The sequence below is a fragment of the Charadrius vociferus genome, unplaced genomic scaffold (genome assembly GCF_000708025.1).
Source record: "Charadrius vociferus isolate BGI_N301 unplaced genomic scaffold, ASM70802v2 scaffold244, whole genome shotgun sequence".
In the NCBI taxonomy this organism is placed as follows: domain Eukaryota; kingdom Metazoa; phylum Chordata; class Aves; order Charadriiformes; family Charadriidae; genus Charadrius; species Charadrius vociferus.
In genome coordinates this window covers 5,694,473-5,717,657 of record NW_009648822.1, presented here as the reverse complement: position 1 = coordinate 5,717,657, position 23,185 = coordinate 5,694,473, and the positions used below count along the sequence as shown (strand labels likewise).

The 23,185-nt window shown below is 40.8% G+C and overlaps 1 protein-coding gene across 1 annotated transcript in view; it reads left to right on the top strand.

The window, feature by feature from the left end:
- The first annotated feature begins 1,877 nt into the window (after positions 1-1,877).
- RASGRF2 (Ras protein-specific guanine nucleotide-releasing factor 2) overlaps positions 1,878-23,185 on the top strand; it is a 156,120-nt gene continuing 134,812 nt past the window's right edge. Inside the window, exon 1 of the mRNA XM_009886890.1 lies at positions 1,878-1,958. Coding sequence (XP_009885192.1) covers positions 1,878-1,958 — 81 coding nt within the window. The remainder of the gene's footprint in view (positions 1,959-23,185) is intronic.

The following is a 23,185-nucleotide window of genomic DNA, read 5'->3' as shown; positions in this document are numbered from 1 at the left end:
AAGGGCATGGAGTGATGGGATGAGGGGGAATGGCTTTATACTGGAAGAGTGTGGGTTTAGATTAAACATTAGGAAGAAGTTTTTCACTGTGAGGGTGGTGAGGCACTGGCACAGGTTGCCCAGAGAGGTTGTTGAGGCCCCATCCCTGGAGGTGTTCAAGGCCAGGCTGGACGTCGCCTTGGGCAACCTGGTCTAGTGGGAGGTGTCCCTGCCCATGGTAGGGGGGTTGGAACTCGATGATCTTCAAGGTCCTTTCCAACATAAACTATTCTATGATTCATTCTATGATACAATCATCTCGTCTATCATTGCCTGTAATTTTGCCTCCTCCTGATAAGGGTGGAGGGTGTTCAACAAAAAAATTAGAAACGCCCTTAATCCTAAATTTAAACTTTCCTCTATGCACCTTGCAACTAGTTCATTCTCCCTCCAGTAACCAACTGCAGGCCTTTCAGTGGAGGCTACAACAGTGCTCTGGATTTTGTGTTCCCAACACTTTAATGTAAAAATGTTTCAATACTTCCCTTCGTTGTGCGGTTCTTTAGGCCCGCGTGTTCTGCAGTCTCTTTCTTCTCTCCCCCAGTTTCTGTAAAGACCTGTCCACATGCCTCATAATCAGATGCAGGACTGATGAGACCAGTCACACGGTAAACAAGCTGTTCAGCTGCAAGGATCTTTTCCCTGCAGATCAGAAAATGCCGGACCAGGCGTGTGTTTCCCTTTCACCAGGGTGAGTGAGTTTACTGCTATCTGCAGTTTCTTAGCAGATCCTCAATTCTAAAAGTTTAATCTTCAGGGCACCTTAAAAAGTATCCCAGGGACTTTAGCGAGACTCGATTTAGATTCTAGGTTAGAAATTGCTTTGTTTTTCCCCTGTGCTTCACAAAAACTCAGCTAGCATTGTCTGTATAGCTTTGGTTTTAACTCACACATTTAATCATTTCTTCCTTCTGCATTTTTGAAATGTAGGTGAGAGAAAGAGAGGCATTTTGACTCTTCTTCCACCTTTATACAGTAATCCTTTAATACTTTGCTTATCACCATGGTATTGGAATGAAGGATTATCTGAAATTATATTTTCAAGTTTCGACCTCGCTTGATTTCTCAGTTTTAGATCCGCTAAGTTTTGAGCAAAGTTGATAGCAAGTGTCCCAGTGCTGTACATCGGTTTCCCTCAACTTGCTTCACAGATCTCTGTCATCACTACTAAGCATTTAAAAATTTTCCCTTTCGTTTCCTGTCCCATTATCTTTTTGCATCGCAGATGGCTGCCTTTTCAAGCACTTGCTGAAAGCAGATTTTTTGTTTTTAATTGTTATTGTGTTTAAAACCTGACCAGCTTCCTGTAACAGACCTCACAGCGAAGCTGTCTATTAACATGCAAACATCGTTTCCCACTGTTACAGAGGGAATCTGCTAGACAACGGGAAGCACAGTGTTGCAGTGAAAAAGGAGCAAAGAAACTCTGAAGTTGACTGAGCACACCAATATTGTGCATTATCGGACAGGGAACACCGGTCCTACAGAGCTTTCTGATTAGCAGTGTGCAGGTGGGCGCTTCACTAAGCTTGGACATGCCATGGTCTTGGAGGAGAAGAGAAGGTGGCTGTGGTAGCGATGTGTAATGCAAATTTGCGAGTTTGCTAAAACCCCATCTTTCCCATAGGAGATTTACACTGGCTTTATGTGTAATTCATTCCTTGTAGGAGATAACGTTTTCCCCAGTTAAGAGCACACATCCTGATAAAAGATTTAGGCATTGTATTTGGACTGGGTTTGCAACTGAGGAAATGATTGCTTATTAAAGGACCCAAGGCGATATAACCTTTTCTTTGCTGGCAACGTGAGGCAGGAGTGTCAGGGAAAGGAGACGGATTATGTGCAAGAACAAATACCAGTCCCGCACCAGTGCCAAAGTGGTCTTGTCACAGGTTATGAGCCAAACAGTGTATGCGCTGGTGAGTGCTGTCACTAGAGGTTTACAGGCTATTGCAAAGAAAGTTATTGACATACCTAAGCTGCATGGAAAAGGACACTTTTTGTTGCCTGACTCCATTCTTCTTTTAGAAACTGAGGGCTATACATTTTGCACATGCCTTTTGACTGTCCCAAGACAAGTACTATAACTGACTTTGACTTCGGTGCATGTTACACCTATGAAGAAACTGATATTTATGTAAGAGTTCATACTGCTTTGGAGTTTACAGTTTTGTGACTGGAAGTGATTCTTCTGAAATAAATGGGATTATATATGAACTGAGGATAGAATTGCCTTTAAGGAAGATACAATGTTTTCAACAAGTGCCACCAGAACCCTGAAAACACAGTATTTGTGTTGCATCTCTGCCTTGCAGATGAGGCTGGGCAGTGTCAGCGCAGGTCAATGTTCTGATGTTCATTCACGCATCGTAGATAAGCTACTGTAAGTTATGGCCTCTGCGGTGGTCTCCCACCACTACAGAAGTATGTGTGAGCCTACTTTTACTGTGGATGTACTATGGACAAGACATGGATACAATCATAGTATCTCTCATGTCTACCTTACAGCTTCCCCTTTCAAGCCTTGAGTATTTTTTAAACTTACTGGCCAGTTTCAATCCATATCTCAAAGATGTGCCCCTCAGCAGTGCACAAGCAAGCTTGGTAGCTGGGCAGAGAAGACACAAATGAGTCCAAAAGACCTGCTGAGGTCTTTTGACCTGGCAGGCATTGAGCCCTTCTCCTCTTGCGAGGCTGCAGTCAGTGATCCCACCCGCACGTGCAGGAGTTGCTCTTGTGCAGCCAGGCTATTTGTGCATGCAGATGCCTCCACTAGGCAAGAGGGAGACGGCTCTGTGGGCAGGGTATTTTGGAACAGGGTCAGGAGACTGGTGGAAGGAAGGCTCTGCTCTTTCCATTATTGATTGGATAATGTCAGAAATCTTTCCCTAATGCATAACTATGTTGTCAGATAACAAAAGTTTGTATAAGCCAATTCAGTGTATTTTTCATATATACACATACATGTATATATTCTGAAAGTCATGTTCTCACCTCTTAGAAGCACTTATTTTGAAAATATGTTGGTCTAATTAAATTTATATTCTTTCTATATGCAACCATTTAAAAATTACCATTGGATTTCCTAACACTGCAAATACTGTAGCATGTGTGAGTCGAGTCCAATTTTTTTTTAAATGACAAATGACATGCCACAGTATTGGCAGACGTAAACGCCATGAGTCAGCTACCTGAACACAGACAATTAAGGCTATTTGAAATGCTCTGGGATAACTGAGACATCCTCATGGGGCTGGAAGGTGTGACAAAGCATACAGGGAGGACCCAAGATCCTCTGGTATGGGTCTTGCATTTCAGAGAAGTTGGCAATGCTATGGTTGTGCATGTTTGGGCAAGTCAAGCCCAAAGAGACAGCAGCAAAATGATAATTTGCCTAAGCACTTCCCCGGCTGTGTTTGCAGCTTGTTTCATTAGGAGCTCATCACTTCGCGTAGGCACCTTGCTGCAGTGTTGATGTGCCAAGTCTCCTTTTATTCATCTTTGGCCATCTACCTCTAACCCACAGATGACTGCGCCAGAATATTGGTACGTTGGATCACAACCATTCACAGGCAAAGTACCACTCACAAAAAGTTTTAAGATGAACTTCCAATACCTTCACTACTATGGTTCACTTGTGTTTCAAAAAAGTAGACACTTGTGTGAAAAAGCGTTGAACTAGATTATACGGCACTGATGGATTTATTTATGCAGTAAAATTCATACTCAGTCCCCAAGACCTGCAAGTTTTGTTTCAGTGTTGTGACATGTCACAGCAGCCAGAGGCAGCAAGGGTTTAGTCATCTGTGCTTCTCAAGTCCATTCCAGGAAGAGCACAAGGCTGAAGAGTCCTTTTACTCTCAAGAGACCTCCATGTGTGCAAGCTTTCTATTGCAGTAGCTTTGTCCCTGCCTCTCTCAGGTGATAAGTAGCTTCAGTGTATGGCACATCGACGTATAACATTTTTGAGCACTGCTGCTGTGTTTAAGCTGTGTCATGGACAACATCCACTCCTTGGCTTTAGAGACCCAAGATCCCTACTGCTTCTTGAACGCAACCAACAGTAATTCCCGCTGAGAGACGGCTTGTCTATTTTGATTGTTACCAAGGTTGATTTGTTGGGTTTTTTTTAATCACCTCCCATTCACCAGGAATTCATATTGCACTATAAACAAAATGTAGCTCAAGGATTTATTTTTTTTTTAATTCTGAATGGTAAGCCGTCTGTTGCTATGTACAAAATGAAAGCTTTTAAGAGGACACTTTATTATGACCTTCACAGAAAACACAAAACTAATGTATCTAACTCAGCTGAGGATTGTTTATGTGCTGCAGCAGTTAACTGTTTGCAGAAGCCTTCACCTCACGCATAAATAGTAGGTAACAGTCTGTCAGTCATCTACTTTAAGAGTAGATATTGTTTGGATAGCATTGGCAGCAAGTTCATATTTGTGCAAACTTGTCAGGGTAAATCTCTCCTAGGTGCACAGAATGAGTATTTTAAACATTCATGTAAGCAACAGCATTATCAACTGTTTAGAGCCCAGAACTGGAGTTTTCCATCAGAAATCTATATTGTCTTCCCAGGATTGCTCTTCACTGCTCGTTCATCTTGGCTTCATCTCCTCCTTCTACAGAAAGGGAGACAGTGCAAGTCTAATTCAGGGTGGCAATGCAACAAATGTTTAGTATATGCTTCCTTGTGACATGACTTGAGAAGTGGAAAGAAGCAGCTTCTAACGACAATAGCGTGGATGGATAGAGATTAATCAGATAATTTTTTTCAACTGAGAGCTAGCTTACATAGAAACATGCTATACCGAAGAATGCTTTGCATTTTTATCTCTTGTCTAATTTTTCCACATCTCTTCTCATGTACTGAATGATAAAAAAAAATGGACAAGATTCCCATGCCAAAGCCTGGGTTTAGGCCAAAGAGGCCCTCTTTGCATGAAGGCCAGGATGTGGGAGGAGAAAGTGTCCAAACATGCTCCTTTGGTGTCTGCTCTTTCCTGCATATAAGTTATCTTCTCCAGTGTAATATTTTTCCAGCAAGTGCAACAGCACTGTGTTTGCCCAGTCTAACAGTCAAGAGGACCAACAGTCTTCTACAAAACATTGTTCTTGTCTAAAACGAGTTGCAGGTTGGGAGCAAGATATGTGGCATGTTAGAAGAAACTTCAGGTCATATTGCCTGCCTTTGAGTTCTGTCTCTTTTTGAACTTATGAATACTGAGGACTATAAAAGAGTGGGGCACTTAGGGGGGTGTGTGTGGATAGCCGCAACTGGCACAGGCAAGTCCTAAACTCTTCCTTCAGGCTGGTTCTGCCAATGGGTCAGGATTCTCCCCATGGTGCAGAGCTTTTGACTAGAGTCGATATTATGCAGCAAGTAATCTTTGTGCCAGTAGAAATGCATGAACATAGAGAAAGGAATGCAGGAAGAAATCCTGGACTGCATGAGACTTGAAACCAATTGCCCTTTTGTAACACAGTCATGGGCTTGGTTTGGTCCCACTGAGAAGGAGAGGTGGGACTGGTTGATCTTACTAGTCCTGCTGAAGCATCTTTGCTGGTATCATCTGGTATGTTGCCCACCTGAGCACAGCTTGTTTCCTTTCCTGCTAAGACATGTTCTAGCTTGTTTACTTGCAATGAAAGTTGAGGTGTTACCATCATTCATATCCAAGAGCTCCTAAGTGGCATAGTGGGTGCTTTAGTCCTGTCACATCTGGAGAGCTGGTGCGTAAGAAGCACCCAAGGCAAAGTCCTGGTTGCTCTGGGAGGTGGATCAGGGCAGCCCCGTATCATGCAGTGATGGGGAAACAAGGAATTTGGAGTACTCCTTAAAGGGTCCTGCAGACATCCACATTTGCTGTACAGCAGCTCTGTACTGCTGGAGAGAAGTTAATGTTAAACTCATTATCTCATGGCTTTACATGAGGAAAAAAGTCCTGTTGTTTACAGATAAGGATACTTGATGAGGTTTCTAATTTGCATAATTAGAGGTGTGGTCTGTTTTGTTTTTAGTAAATTTGAGAGCCTTGCTCTTATTTATGCTGTTACATGTATGAATGAAAGAAAGCCTGTCTCTGCTCTCGCGCCTTAAAAAAAAGACATCATTTTTGCATCTTGGGAACGAAGTCACTTCTCTGGATTTGTGAAGTGGTCAGGACATAAAGCAGAAGCTTTTCAAGGCAATAGTTGATAATAACACCTCACTTCTCCGCACCCCTCAATCATGAATTGTGGTAAGTGCCACGTAAATCAGGAAATAGACAGCTGCTATCACGGGGAGGAAATAACTGCAGGCTGAGCCAGCCTAAGCCCGCCGTGAAAAACACCGTCTGTAAACAAGCTGTTTCAGGCAGTCCTATGTGACAAAACTTCCAAGGAAAGAAAACGGCATTCATGAGAGGACAATCAGCTTTCTTTAGGGCTCAGGACAACCGCTAAGGAATACGATGGGAGGGATTTGTCTGGGATGAGCTAGGTAGAACAGTCTGCTTCCCAGAACTAACGCTAAACCATGTTATCAAAGCAGTACTTGAAAAGGAAACTTGTAATGTTCCTTTTCGTTGTGGCCCTGTCTCCTCTCGTCATGCATTTAGAGGAGCAGGTGTTGTCTTTGCTGATACGTTCAGGAGGTTTGGCTTTCTTGTGCACTGCTATCTGCTTCAAGGCTTGTACTGCTTATATTGTGCTTACCAACGCCAGCTGCAGACCAGCAATCACCCATACGTGCCGAGGCTTGGACAAAAGACAAAGGTAAAACCAGTCACTGGAAACTAAACAATACGGGCTGACGCCAGCTGCATCTTCCCAATGAGTATGAGAAGCACCAGGAGTTATTAGCGGTCCTAGGAGGTTCCCTGTTGCTGGGTGCTTTTTACGTGTGAGTGGATGCTTTTGTAGAAGAGAGAGAAATTGATTCAAGGTAGTGTTCTGGATTGTGGTACTTAAAAACGCACGCTGCTTTTTCTGCAGAACTGCAATTGTGATTCAAAAATTCAGATAAAATCAGTAACAAGGGAGACATACAGTGACTAAATAAGGGGCAGACTGGAAAGTCAAAAGTAGAGGAAAAGTAGGTGAGATTAAGTTTAGTTTAAATAGCCCACAGCACTCATGAAGGAAAATTTCTGTAGCAACTGGAAGACAAAAATAAACATTCACAATACAGTGTAAGCTCTGCTGCAGGCATATATGCTGACATTTTTTGTTTTTTCACTTTTCTGGATTTTTCCTTCTGCACAGCTTTAGTTCTCAGATTGTCAGACACCAAAACCACATTCCCCCAATTAACAAATCAGTTTGTTTAACTTTCTCAGAAGATCTACAGATGGATTATTTCAACAAAAGACACAATAAAGAGATTAATTATAAAGGTCACAAATGAAAAAAATTACTGTTTCTCCTGGTTTCAGAGTAGAATCTTACCACCTCCGTTTGCAAAGTCTAAGCAGGGCACGTCAAAATTTCTTGATATTAGTGAAGCATGAGAAGGGTATTTTCACAGTGAATTAAAGGATATTAACTTTTTTTTTTCCCCCAGCATGTGGAAGCCACAGCATCTTATAACTTAGCTAAAGTTGTTAAGAACTGAAATCAACCAATGCAATACCATCTCAAGGGTTTCAAGATGAGTTTTTAATGCATTCTGTAAATAGAATCATGTTGATTTCTTTCAGAAACAATGAAAAAAACCATCTACTCTTGCTAATAAAACCACAGCATATCTCGCTACAGTTATGGGATGTAAATTAAATTTATTTTTCACAAAATAAATTATATTATGTCAAGTTGCTAGAGTGAACAATAGTTATTGTCGGGAAACAGGTTCAGATAAGTTGTACAAACAACACTTCCTCCCTTAGATTTTCCCAAATCGAAACTGCAGATTGTGGCCTAGGGACAAAGTGTACCCTGAGCTCTGGAAGCAATGGGAGATTCAGTTCTGGCTGGTTTCCTTGGGGTCTCAAAGGGTGTGAAACTGCCCTCAGCAGACCAAGCCCACAAATGTTCCCTGCGTGCTTTTGTCCTGAGCCAGTCCTGCAGGAAATCAGTCATTGTTGTTAGTGATGCTACCAGCGGAACTTTGCTGTTCTTCAGGCAAGGTGTCTGCACAGAAGCAGTTATAGCATGGGTTACACGAAATCATCTCATCTCCACTGTCTCGTAGCTGCAGAGCTCCTAAGAGGGGGACTATACCCACCAAAGCTCTGATAGAGCACCTTTTACACTCACTTCAACAGCATGAAGGACTTGGGGTCTTTTTTTGTGTGTCCTCAGCAGAGAAACAGCAATGGAAATAGTGTCAGCTGCTTGATGCAAATCATCTTCTGATCAGGCTGTTTTGACTAAGAGCATAAAGCATAAACCAGCAACGCTGTGCTCTCCAGCTGCATTGCCTTCTGGTTCCCTGTGGGCAGGGACCCTCTGGCTGACAGTAACTCTAGACTCTGCAAACGGCTTCTCAGCATTTACTGCTATTAAAACAAATAATTAGCACTACTGTGCTACTGAACAAATCTTTTCTTTTTTCATGAATAAAGCATACCAGTAATTAGATTTTCCTTTCTCCCCATACGGCTAAGCCAGTACAGCAAGAGTAAAAGAAAGCAAAGAGTTTTGCACAGACTGGATGAAACACAATGTCTAATGCACATCCGATACGCAAGTGTCAGATGGTCGGCTGCAGGGACATCACTGTAGAAAAGGTCCACCTGCAAGGGACTGTTTAGTTTTCTAGATCAGTTATTCAAAATCTGCTGGTGTGTTCAGGGAATTTCCCACAGGGAATGAGGAAGAGAAGCTGTCGAAGTGCGTGGCTGCTTCTGCCGGTCCCCTCTTGCCATCAGGTTTCCAGGTGACATGAATGTCCAGAGTGTCTCGGCATTGCTGCTGGGGCACAAGGAGGAGAAAGACACCATTACCCAGGTTCCTTGTGTTGGTTATTGGGGGTTATTTCACCCTCCTTTGTGTGTCCATCTCCCACCTACTGCCAGAAACACGTTGGAGAAAATATGGCACAAGCCATCCTGCCATCGTCCTCCAGTTCTCCAGATACCCGAGGTCCCTTTCCTTATTCCTTTTCTCTTCTTAGGCAGGTAACTAGCTGAACAAAAATTAATAAGTGGAATGTTTTCTTCTGCAGATGTTTACTGAAGCCTCTGCAGAACTCTATGTAGCGTGCGTTGGTCGTTACCCATTGCCCTGTAGTTCCAGGAAGGCATTTTAATCAGTTAATAAATAAATATAGTTCCTTAAGTAATAGTTATTATCTAAAACACCTATGCACAGATTATTCTTGCTGTTCAAAGTCACCTTCAAAGTTATTGGCAAAAGAGGGTCATATATAAACAGTCTCTCACTCCAGCTGTAATTTGAATGTTCCATGCTCTCAGGCTGACATGAGAAATAAGCCCTAAAATGATTGTTATAGAAACTTATGCCAACTTTCTTCTGGAAAAGAGTTATTATTAAGTCTAAGATATGTCTTCTGAGCTGAAGTTGCTGAGGTTTCTGAACAAAAGCTTACATTTGAAGATTAAGGCGGTGCAGCTAATCATGTTTAAACACCATTAAGACAAGAAGGAAGAGAGACAATAAGGTCAGCTCAGGAACTGCAGGAGAAGTCACTCAGTCCTGTACAAGCTCTGCAGCCGGAGAGTCCTCAAACCAGGCCATCAAGTCTTCCAATGTTTTTAAAATTTAAATTTGGCAGTGAGGCTTTGTTGGTAATCTATGCAGAAAAGGGTTTCATTTCATTAAAGCAATTGTGTCCCCTCCAGAAACCTACTACTCCCGTTTTAGAAAAGGTGCGGTTTCACGGTTGGCTTAAAATGCTCTAAGACACATTGCTTCTGATGGAAGGTGGTGTCATCCTCCCACCCCAAGTCCTGGTCTACCTCATTTTTGTGTCAGCACCAGCAACTGAGTGACTGCAAGGCAAGAACTACGAATAGTTTTATTGCTTGCTTAATTTTCAGGCAGATGAGCAAACTGGACCAATTGACCATACAACCATGGGAGACTGCTATTGCCTAAATAAAGCAATTAGTAAAAATGTGTAGCTGGGGTAGGAGAAAGGAAATGGGCTAAAATGAGGGTAAACCTACTCTTGTAAAAAAAAAAAAAAAAGCAGTATTATATCAAGTTATGCTGAATGAAATATTGCATCTTAGAATCATAGAATCACAGAATGGTTTAGGTTGGAAGGGACCTTGAAGATCATGTTGTTTCCCTGTCCCATGGGCAGGGACACCTCCCACTAGACCAGGTTGCCCAAGGCCACGTCCAGCCTGGCCTTGAACACCTCCAGGGATGGGGCATCCACAACTTCTCTGGGCAACTTGTGCCAGTGCCTCACCACCCTCAGGGTGAAAATTTTTTTCCTAGTATCTTATTCTAAATCTGCCCTCTTCCAGTTTAAAGCCATTCCCCCACATCCTATCACTACAAAGTGATCTTAAGTGATCTGCAAATGCAGGTGGCCTCAAGCTTCAGCTCCACAAGCACAGTTTGCCAGAAAAAAATCTGTGCTGTGAAGAAAACTGGTCCATGTGAATTGCATGTCCCCAAAACTGAACAGTTTGGAAGTTGATTTTTTTTTTTTTTTTATTCCAACGTTGCAGCAACAGTTTATCCTATAATCTGGTTTAGGTGGCAGTTTGCAGAAAAAAGATCCAGAACTAGTCATCAGTCATAAACTGAATATGAGTCAACAGTACCATGCTGTTGTGAAAAAGGCAGACGTTAGATGAAGCTCTGTAAGCAGGAGTGTATCCTGCAAGACAGGTGACGTCACCCTCCTGCTCTCCTCAGAGCCGGCGAGGACTCGCAGTGAACGCCTTGTCCAGCTGTGGGCACCGTATTGAGAGAGACATGGACCTCCCGGAGTGAGACCTGGAAAGGGATGTGGTGATGATGAGTTACCTGGAAACAGGGTCAAGGGAAGGCTGCGCAGTGGTTTAACCTGGAGAACGGAAGACGTGGCGATGCTCTTCTGAAAGGTAAAAGGCAGCTGCAAACAAGGACCAGCCTGTTCTCCATGTCCCATAAGGGTATGGAGGGACAGAGGCTTAACAGTCCAGGAAGGAAGATTCAGTTTATGCATTAAGGGAAAGGTCCTAAAGGTAAGGTTAGCTGATCACTTGAATAGACAGTGTGGAGCATCTGGGGAAAAAAATCGTCTTGGACCTCTGAAGCTGGGGAGATAATCATCAGTCAGGGACAATGCTGGCTGTGCTGAGTCTGCCTGGGGAAGGGAGGGGATTAGCTTTTTAAGTCCTTCCAAGCTCTGTGAGTTAGAGGTATCCTACTTAGTGTGTACATGTGGGTTTTTATACACACATGAATGAATAATATATTCCTACGTCATGTACTACTATCTCTGTGTTTTCGCAATTATTGTAACAGCCCTATGAGCTCAGTAGTCAGGGAAGACTGGCTTCCTGCAAAAGCCTTTCTCAAAGGCTAGACAATACAGGTGATTTTCTTTTTGTTGTGACAATAGGAAAAAACTCTTGGAACTGCTTAAAGACAAAAAGATCAGAGGGTGTTCATGCTTGTAGGACATGAATTTGATGGTGTTTATCTTTTCTGTCTCTTACAACATTACCTAAATGATAAAACTGTCTTCTGAACTAACAGTTACCTGGGTCTTTTCAGCACAAGCTTCACCCTTCTTCAGGAATTAGAAGCAGACAGGTTGTGGGGACAGCCATATGCTCTATTTTTGCTAATGAATTTTATGCTTTTTTGAAAGATACCAGAGAGGAGGACAAAGAGGACCGAAAACAAAATGCTTTAAGTCAGGACTAGCAGTTAGTCACAGGCAGCATCACATCATTAATATGCACTCAGCTTGAGAGTGCTACAGCAATAACAACTCCACATCAAAGGGGCTCAGCAAACACAGCTCAGAACAGACACAGCATCAGCCAGCGATTTTTGTAAGGTCGGTGAATAGGTCTGTTTGGGGCTGCTCATACAGAGTATTTATGGCCAAGCAGCATAAGCCATGGCAGGGTTAGGCATGCACAAACTTGTGCAAGCTTGTAACATGCAGAACCAAAGGAGATGCTGCTGAAGATGCTGTTTTTGTTAAGGAGAGGTGGCAGAGGTGCCACTTGCAGTGAGTGCCTTTGCCAGCTGGGTTACCTCCTCAGATACGGATGATGAAACAGCACTGCCTTCCACCCCAAGGATGACTGCAGCCTGGCTTTTCTATGCAACCCCATGCGTGGGTTTGCATGGGCTGTATCACAAAGTGGATTTTGTTTTCCAGGCCCTTTGAGTCTTTATGGTCTCCTTTTTTTAGGCACTCAAGATAGAGGAAAATAAGTTATCAAGTTTGTACACATGTTTTGTGGATGCGTGCCTAGGTGCTGCTATATACCGATTGATTGATTCATTTGAGGGAAGTGGGAAGCAGTTGTAACTCTTCTTTCCACATGTGACATGCTTTCCTGCATTATGACACTACATATCCAAGGGCTTCATTTTTTTTAAAATTCGTTTTCATTTTGAGTATATGATTGTCTTTACCGCAAACTGTGTTTAGCCAAAACTTTCAAGATAATTGATTATAATGAAAAACGTGTTTGGGGAATAAACTCTTGTTTCTAATGCAAATAGATTCATATTTCTGCTCAGTTTTTCTGGGTAGATGAGCACTGCAGGAAATCTGTACATAGCTGTATTCTTGTTTGATTAATTAAGAACATTAACTTAGAAAAGGGTGTTTTAGTGGCAGCAGAATAAATGGGCACTTTGAGACTTTATTACCTTTCCTGAGTATTATCTTTATGAAGTGTTTTGCTGTATCTGGAAAGAAAATAGCAGGAGAGAACGACAGCAGTGAATATTACTAAGAAATCCGAATGAAACCAGCATGCTGCTACTTCCTAATTTTGTTTTGTTCTTGCCTACCAAACTGCTTAACCTAACTTCTTTTCTTGTCTGTTCCTCAGTTATGCTAATACTTCTAATTTTAACAGCTATTCTGATGCATATATGTTAATAGACTTACATAATTTACACAGTACATCCCAGTAAAGCTGACAATGTACAGCTCACAGCTCAATTCAAGCTAGAGCAGTAATTCAAGAAAGCACAGCATAATAATGGTGCAAAGAGAAATAAGATCAGAACAATACTTTTTTATATAAATTATATACATTTCATCTATACTTCATATCCATTTTTATGTAATAACTCAATTTTAGTCATATCTGATGGCTCTAATTTTAGGCAATTAATATCTTTTAACTGTTATGGAAGAAGGGAATTTTGATGAAAAAAAAGAGTGGTATAGAAAAATAAAATCACCGTCTTCTATATAACTATCTGGATATATATGTGACATATCCAAATGTGAGTCAATCATTTATCACACTTATAAAGTATTTTTGCAGCTGTAGATGAACGGTCAATAGCAACATGATAAAATTAGTCCAACTGTGATGGTTGCCTAAAGCTCCTGCAAGCATGTAGGTAGGATTAATCATGTAGGATTCATTTCATTCCTACCTACAGAGTACAGCAGGAAAATGCTTAGCACATTTTGCTTTTAAAAATGCTATCTTCTCGTCGTTTAAGTACTGTCACTAGTACCATAGATGGGCTGGAATAGGGGCAATGAGATGCTAAATGCACCAGCCTAAGCCTGTTTGCACTTGCAGGATTCCCCAGGGGGGACTTTCTGCTTTTTTTTTTTTTTTTTTAGCTTTGCACCAGAGGAAGATGGCTGTAAATGGGAGGGAATGTGACTCAACAGATGTGTGGGGCATGCTGGCCTCCTCCATGTTATTTCGCTTCCCCCTTCCCATAGCTCTATGTGTTACCAAACTTTTTAAGACCAGAGAGGCTGCATTCACTCATTTACATTGTCTGCTGACCAGACAGGAAATAACAATTCAGAGATAAGTGAGCAATCATTCACTCTAGTGGAAATTTTACAACTTGGAGGAGGATTTGTCCTAATTACTGTGTTTTACTAAACGAGAACCAGTGACCTGAGGGCATGAAGCTCTGTATCCCCTTACTAACTCCACAAGCCATTCAGTTACCTCACTTAGAGCATTTGAAAAGCTTTTCTGAAAAAAAGATTGGAAAACTTTCAGTTCGTGGCTACCGGAGGGACTGTGAGGAATAGCTTGAAGTTATTCTCCCCTCCTGCGCAGACCCCAAACTCCTGGTGGGAGCTGGATGCCTTCTTTTGATGCTACCTGAGAAATATGTAAGAAAATACTTATCAAAACAATTTAAATTCATCCTGTGTCTGCCAAGAAAGTGTCCTGTAGTCTAGACCTCTCATTTTCCTTTCTTTCGATTACACTGCTTGTCAACTTGCATTATGGATGAGTAACACAGAAACATAAAGACATACCCTCCGGAAGGAAAAAAAATATCAGTGTTATAGGATGAAGAAGCTTAATCATACATAGTAATTACATTACTAAGTGGTAACAACTATAGTGTCCTAGAATGCTCCTTGAATCGAATGATAGTGACATTTAACAGAGAAATACATACATGAACATGTATTAAAGATAATTACGATCCATATTAAGAAAATGTATATAATACACATATATATATTTAACATGGCCTTATGGTGCAATGGCAGCACATTTGATCATGAAGGTTGTGTGTTCAAGTCACACTGGGATCGGGGGGGGCCACCCTCAGGCTTCTCTCACTTTTATACTGCCTGCAACTCTGGGCCCCCAAGATAAAAAGGACATGGACCTGTTGGAGCATGTCCAGAGGAGGTCATGAAGATGATCCGAGGGCTGGAGCCCCTCTGCTGTGAGGAGAGGCTGAGAGAGTTGAGGCTGTTCAGCCTGGAGAAGAGAAGGCTCCGGGGAGACCTTACAGCAGCCTTCCAGTATCTGAAGGGTGCCCACAAGAAAACTGGAGAGGAACTTTTTACAAGGGCATGTAGTGATAGGACGAGGGGTAATGGCTTCAAACTGGAAGAGGGTTTAGATTAGATACTAGCAAGAAGTTTTTCACTCTGAGGGTGGTGAGGCACTGGAACAGGTTTCCCAGAGAAGCTGTGGCTGCCCCATCCGTGGGGGTGTTCAAGGCCAGGCTGGATGGGGCTTTGAGCAACGTGGTCTAGTTTGAAGTGTTGGGGGGGTTGGAACTAGATGATCTTTCAGGTCCCTTCCAGCCTAAACCATTCTATGATTCTATGGTTCTGTACTAGAAAGCTTTCTGTCAAAAATCTCAGAACCCGTTTCTTTGGGATACAAGTTAAAACTTTCTCAGAAATCAGAACTCTGTAGGTGCTGCGGAGAAGTACACGGGATGTATTTTCCTTCCACAGCCTGGCAGAACGGGACAACCTGCCATCTGAAGCTCTTCCAGTGATTTCTCACTGACATACCTCAAAGTGCTTTACAAATAAGTTCATGTATTTATTCCCACTGGATTCAAACTAAGGCACATGGGAATACTATAACATCTCTAAGGCCAGTGACTTTCATCTCAGAGGAGAAGCAAGGTGTCTTGAGTTCTTCATGCTGGAACTGGTAGTGATTTTTCTAAAGGTGTGGTTCATTAAAAAAGCTGTTCAACTAGCAGTAAACATTTTGAGCAAAGGATAGTATTTGACCTCAGACTTTCTGGAAGAATTCTGAAATATGGAAGACCCTTTGACTTTTGCAAAACCAACCCAAAAATACCTGAATTTTCCAGGCTGTTAGAATGGCTGAACAGTACGATTTACCTAATCCATTTCTTCCCCAGAGTTTTGGAGAATAATCTTCTCGGAGATTTCTGCACTGAGCACAACTCATGATGGACACATTTTTTTAAAATCTTAAAACTGGGAAAATTGTTCTCACCCAGTCTTGCACTGTAGGTTTCATATCCTTACTTTAGCTATACTGCAGGCTCATGTACCTATAGGATGTGTTAATTACAGATCTTTGTTGCTCTTCCTGAAGAAAACTCTAAGGCATTCTCTAATAAGCCTTTACTAATGTCTGACAAAACTATTACACTATAGCTATATCTGTTCTATATATCCACACACATGTCGGAAATTTAAAATTAATTCCCCAAAGCTATTATATACCACAGCAAAACCCAGAAATAGTATAAATCAACACAAGAAGTATTTTCATGTTGCCTCTTTCTTTGGTAAGAAAAATGCCACTCAAACAAGAAATAATCTTACTCAAAATTCCCCGATATGATAAATCTATCTTTATTATTGATAAAATAGGACATCAAATCAGAATAAATATACTTTTCAGCTCCCCTCGCTACCACAAGCATTAACAAAAAGGTTGTGTTAAAGCAATACAAGTGACCCAAGAAGACAAACAAACATAACAACAACAGTAACACAAATGGGTGAATACAAATTTTATTTTTTTAAATAGGTTTTTTTTTTCCGCTTACTTTCTTATTATACCTTCAAGAGGAACCTACTCATGAACTAAGTCATGACTTATTTCTGCATTAAAAAGGACCTAGTGGATTTTTATATGGATTCAGGCCTTTATTCACTTTAGCATGTAGCAGTAGTAGCTTTGTGACAAGTATAATAAATGTTATTTTTTTATTCTGTTAAAAAATATATACATTGATATAAAGTACAATTAATATACTCCTATGCCAGAAAGCTTTCTACTATAAAAGTTGAAGTTACAATTTTTTTGTATCATGTTGAATATAATTGTAGCTGGATATTGTTTTGATTTTTTGAATTTTCATTATGTTTCTCTGAGCTATTTTTTGTCCTTTGTTCTTTTCCTTTCTTTTTCTTTCCTTTTTTTTTTTTTTTTTTTTTTTTTCCAGAAAAGTATACTGCATAGCTCCCACACAGCTACAAAGGTTATCAGCTGAGAATCTGACCAACATAAATCTGGACCAGGAGGAATGTGCATTAGCAACAGCAGGTCAGAAATTACAGATACCTGCTATCCACTTTCCACCTGAGCAGGAATCCCCAAACCAAACAGTGACTAATGTTAAGCTTAATTTCTTTACTCTTGTTAAGCAAGACCGTGTTTTGGTATCTTTTTGCTTGCATGTGGGGGGTGATAACATCGTCTCAGATCACTGTTGTCAGGGCGGCTCTGCCTACAGCCTTTTAAGATTTTTTTTCTGCTGCTACACACATTTTCTCCAGGCATTTGTACAGTCCCAGCTGCATCTGAATGGATTCATTAAAATGGTTTTCAATATATTGCATCTGTATCAAATATAAATGCAATGTTCTCATAAAAAGGCATTGTCTCAGAAATTTCACATGATCTAGAGATGATGTGGTACCCTGCAATGTTTGATTTCTATTAAGAGAACAGTGGATTCCATTTCCCATAAAACTGATTTTTATGGTATATGGGTCTGCCTACCTACAAAGTAAGGTGCTGTACTTCTGAAAGCTGCTCAGCTGCATAATACATTAAATGTCTCTTTCAAGGTGACTATGGGGAATGTTACTTCTAGTTTATCAAACCTGTTTCTATTGAATTATGCACCCTTGTGGCAGATTATTTGCAGGCTTTATGCCAGATGGATAGAATTCTCTGTATCAGAATCGAGCCTTGTAAACATCACAAATTCTTCCCAGGGTTACTTACTTATTCCAGATGGCACCCGCTGCGCTCTCTGTATCTTTCTTCCAATCTGTGGGGCTTACTTTTTTCCCAAGAAAAGAGAATGCTTTAATATTTTACACATTTTTCCTATTTTTATGCCAATATATGAGAGTATCTTGACAGAATAAGCAAAAAGTGATTTACATTTATACTCAGTGCACACTGAATAAGATTTATACTCGGTTCACATTGAATAAGAAAAGAAGGAAATTTTATCCTACTATGTCTTTTTAATTCTAAAGTCATTTTCCTTGTTACCAAGGGCTTTCTGAAACTTAGTGTAATCACAGCCTAGTGTCTGGTGAACCCTTTCCTTGCAAGAGCTCAGTCATCAGGCTGTGTCTCTTGACTCACATTTGGAGAACATTATGAAATCTGTGTTATGACATGCCAATGTCTTTGGAACATTTAAAGTACTAATTTAAGCTATCTCCCAAGAATGTCGAGACAGTTTCATGCTTTGGCTATTTGTGAACTGTAGGACAATACTCTTCTTAAGGATACCACACTAATCACAGCGTCTGTGAAATTCTCATTACACAGCTCTCAGAATAGGGAAAAAGGGAGTAATCGCCACTGACTTTAAAAATCAGGGCTCAGCTCTGACAGTCATATTCCCACTAAGTGAGTATGTGCCTCAATATGAAAATTTTAGCCATGTGACAGAAGTCCAAAAGTATTATTTTCACTATGCTTTGCATCATAAATCATGAGCTCAGTTTATGCTTGTTGCATCTGTATTACATAAAGTACTTCTGGAACTTTTAATTAACTGAGTATGTCTGCATATTTTTAAACCTTTGGTCAACAAGCTGAATACTGGCTTTTCCCGTTTAATCCCAGTTAGCGAACCTTTGCTCTCCCCGGAGCAAAGGAACCAGCTGTAAACAGGCTTAAGGAGAAAAGCTGCCTGTCTTTTCTTCCCTGTGTGATTTTAGTGCTGATTTGGGCTACCGGCATCTCTGCTTGAGAAATGCTGCTTTCTTTTTCCTGTGTTACCCTTGATTTAATCCCTTCACTTCATGTGCTGTATTGAACTGACCCTACCCGACTCTCCTCTTCCACTTCCTACCAGCTGCCTCAATCCGCCCCACGTGTATTGGTCTCCTTTCTTCCTATTTCAGAGCCCCGCTCTTTCCCCTAGGATCTCTGCGGGTGATCTCCATCTCTTTACCAACCACCTGGTTTTCCAGCCTTACCCAGCAGCCACGACTCTCGTGCTCTGTCGCTCCCAACTTTGCCTTCTCAACGAGTCTCTCTCCATCACTGCCTCCCAGTAACTCCTTCCTCTTCTCCTCGCTGTTAGGATCCTCATGCCGTCTTCTCCAATCCCCCAGCCATTCTTAGCCCTCGCTTACTCACGCTGGCTTCCTCTGCTCTTTACCTACCATGTTCTCATTATCATCAGTCTGCCAACCAGGCTGAATTCTTCCACAACCCACTTGCTTTTGCCTCCTGCCTAAATAGTGATATTTCTTCAATTTAATTGAGTCCCTTGATTCCAGCTTTTCTCTCTTCTTTTTTTTTTTTCTTTCTGCTTTTGCAATTCTCCAGCCTGTGAGACAGCTTCTGCCATGCCTTTTTTTTTTTTTTTTTAATTATTTTATTTTTTCAATCGTCCTTTGTATTTTTCCATGCTGTCCCTGACCACAGGCAAGAACTCCCCAACAGCCTCTATAGACACACCAAACTGTTTCTTTCAAAAGTTCCTCTAAAACCTTCTTTTGGTATTCTTCTCCCAAAATCTCAGCAACAAACGCTAGTTGTGCACGGAGGATGCTGCCTATCGCAACAAGCAGTGCATTTACCAGTCCTTGTAGTTCTCCTTTAGACCGACTCTAGTGATCAGATCTTGTGCTTAGACTCAGTTGTTCCTGGCATGGATCCTTTTCTTGTGTTTGTGCAGCATTTAGCACAAAGAGGCTAAGGCATTAAACCACGATGATAATATCCTCACCTGCATAATAGGCAAATGATCTGCAATTATCTGCCTTCTGCTGAAATATCCTACTGAAAGAAGCAGTCCCTTTGTTACCCTTCAGTATGGCAGTAAAAATCCTTTCCTCAGAGCTTTCAAATCATGCGAATCAGTGTGTGTGGAGCTGCAAAGTAGCTAGACAGCAGTTGTGCGTGTTGCAACGAGATGTCTCTGCTACACACAGAACTTCCATGCTCTTTTTTCTTAAAATGAGCACAAACCCCCTTCCTTGGAAAAACGTGCAAGTGGCATCAGAGGCACTACTCACGCTTGGCGTAGATTTGCTGTGAAGTTATTCTTACTGCTGCTCTGTGGAAGACCTGGGAGGGACTGGGCTGGGATTCCTGAAGGAGGGAATCTCGTGAACACTCGTTCCACCATGTTTCTCACAGGACTGGGGGGTATGTGTGGTCATACCTCTTCCACAGAAAGACTGACCCCAAGATTTGCTTCCAGTTGCTAAAAAAATAAGGAACCACGAGGAACAAATTACCATGACCTGGTATACACGATGACTGAAAATTGGTTAGCCAAGACAATTCCCTCCGAAAATGTCTAGACAAAATAGGAAAAGTAAATCTTCTCAAGTGACATCAAAAGCTAGTTTAAGCAAGCACAAAATTGTTTGTAGTCATTTAAAAGGAGAACGAAAAAAAGCAAATGACATTTCCATACACATAAAAACATCCCATTATTTTCAAGCTATTCAGGACTAACTATACCAGTGATGTATAATATAATGTGCTTGAAAATCTTCCTGCTTTTTCAGATAACTAATATCTTGGCTGAATATTATAAATACTTTTCAAATAGCGAAATCATGCTTTGTGCCTTAACAGAAAATTATTATTTCAGCAAAATTGTGTAAGTAAAATTACAAAGGAGATATTCATTCAGTTCTACTTTTCAGACAACATATAAAAGGAGATATATAGGTATATTCTTAGTGAAATATAGTTTCTGCCCTGTCAGATATTGCAGCATCTGTTCAACCGCTTTACAGAATTGTTTTGTATTTGATACATTACCTTGACATGAAAAGGTAAATAATGATTTACTATCCTAATCTAGTGACAAATAAGCATTCCAAATGCATAACAACATACAGCAAATACATACAAACCCAGACCTAAAAATGATAGTATAACAACAATTTTCCATTGCTTTAATCAAATTTTATTACCGTTACATTAATAGTATTTTTTGCAAGGTGTTTTTCAGAATAGAGGCCTGAAGTTTACATACTTTCTGAAACAGATTTTCCTGTCACCTGTCACTCAGAAGAGTGACAACTCACTGACTTGCCCCTCAAGCGCTCATGGTCACTTTTGGGCACCAGAATCAGCAATTGCACTGTCATACGATGCTATGTATTTCACTATTTATGACAGTTTTGAACAACATGTAATGAGTTAGTTCCCAATGGAAATTTCAAGGTAAATGTAGGCTAAATGTGTTAAATTATCCCAGCTGATGTGACCACAACTTTCCATCATAGTTTTACAGAATGCTCCTCGGAGCTTATAATGACACAATACTTGGGAATGTGGTTTTATAAATGAACACTCTGGAATGAAAATACACAAAAAGCAAAGGTTAGTTAAGGAAGATATGAAATAAAGTAAAATAGTGTGGTTCTCTGTATGTTCTTTTCTTCAGAGTTCTATGGAATAAATTACATCAACAGATTCTTTCACATCTGCTTGCACATGTAACTCGATCATGTTCATATATATGATTTGGCCTAGAATTTCTTTTTCAAAATCCACAAACAACCCCTTCTTTACTCTTGGTAATGAAGAAATTTTTTTAAAAAAAATATTTACTTACATGTGTGTAGATAGTATATAGATACATAGATATGTAGTAGATATTTAAAGCAATAAAAACTAGGTTGGGCTTTTATAAGACTGATCAAGTAATAAAATATCATTCAGAGAGCTAAATCATACTTTGAACGACAAAGCACAGGAATTCATGACAAACTGTTGGTTACACAATCAGCATTCACTGTAGTGAATAGGAACATTAGATGCCTCGTAATTCCTATGGATTGCTGTGCAATGACATATTCAATGTTTTCAGCTTAGGAAAAATGCCTGCGTTTCTAGGAGAAAGTGATGTAGTAAAAGGAAACCCTCTCTTTCTTTATTTTGTAGTTAAAATTTAACTCCTGTCATTTATTTTTACTGTATGTCTGAGGTGTTGTGGTGGAATAGATGGCACGTAATCATTTCTGATTTATGCAAAAGCTTTATTAATGCACAAATTACATAAACTGGGGCAAAAACTTGCAACCTTATCTTGGCAAAGATGGGTTCTTACCCCATTTGGTCATGACATATCATGTGTTTGTTTTGCAAAGCACTAACTCTTCTCTTAGTGTCAAGTATCTGAAAACTCTTTTGAGTTGCTGTCTGCTTCTTTCCCTTAGTTTTACTGCCTTGCCATTAACTTACATCAAGAGGTATGGTATCCCATGAAATTTCACACACCCAAGTAATACTGACTTGGCTAGCACTAGCTGAGTGAAACTGAATTAAAGATGCATTGCAGAAGGCAAGTAAGAACCCAGTCATTGATATGCATGAATAAGAGTTACTTCGTACATGCAAATCATGCAGATGATCTTCAATCCCTGTCCAAAATCTGAACTTCCCTGGACATAATGTGTTAAGCTCAAATTGCATGATGTGAAGCCACAAGGGAAACTAGTCAGTTCCAGCAGGATTTGTGCATCTGTTTGTTCCTTCTAATACAAAGTTCTCTGTTCACAGAATGAGAGCCTTAAAACTCCACATGGGTCCGCAGTTCCTGTAAGTAACACTCAAAATCATAATCGCTGACAGAGATCACACAGGGAGTATTTTCTAACTCGTTCTGTGCATTATACTGCATACTGAGTACTGTAATTGTCACATTTTTGTTCAGACAGTCAGTAAAAGAATCAAATTTCTTTACTCATAAGACTCAGTAAAGAGAGAAAGCTACATATGCAAATTATGTTTTTAAATGAAAGAGTTTCAAATGCCTTTTCGTGAAAGAACCTTAAAAGAAAGTTTAATTTGGTAAACTAAAGGTGCAGGGTCCTCTAGTTGGTAGAATTTTCCATATTGCTTATATTTTATGTGAAACAATTCTCGATAGCAGCTCCTTTGCGAGGGCAAATTTTTTTTTTTTTTTTTTTTTTTTTTTTTTTAAATATAATTAATGTCTGCTCGTACCTCGCCCCGCTGTCCTGACTGCAGAAATGTAACCGTGCCTGCTGCCAGCCTGGCAAAACTCGGTGTAAAAATAAACCCGAGCAGCTCCTCTCCAAGCAGAGCGTGTACAGACTTGCTTTTCGGGAGGTGACGAGCCACCCTCTTCTCTCAGCTGTCCCCGCACTCATCCCGCGGGAGCCGGAGGCTGCGCTCGCCGCGATGCTGCCTGGTTGCAGCCACCGCAGATTTCAGCGGGTTGGGATCTATAAATTATCCCTGCGTGCCGCCAGCCAGCCCTGGCACACACGGCAAGGCTTTCTGCAGCCCTGGCCGGGTTG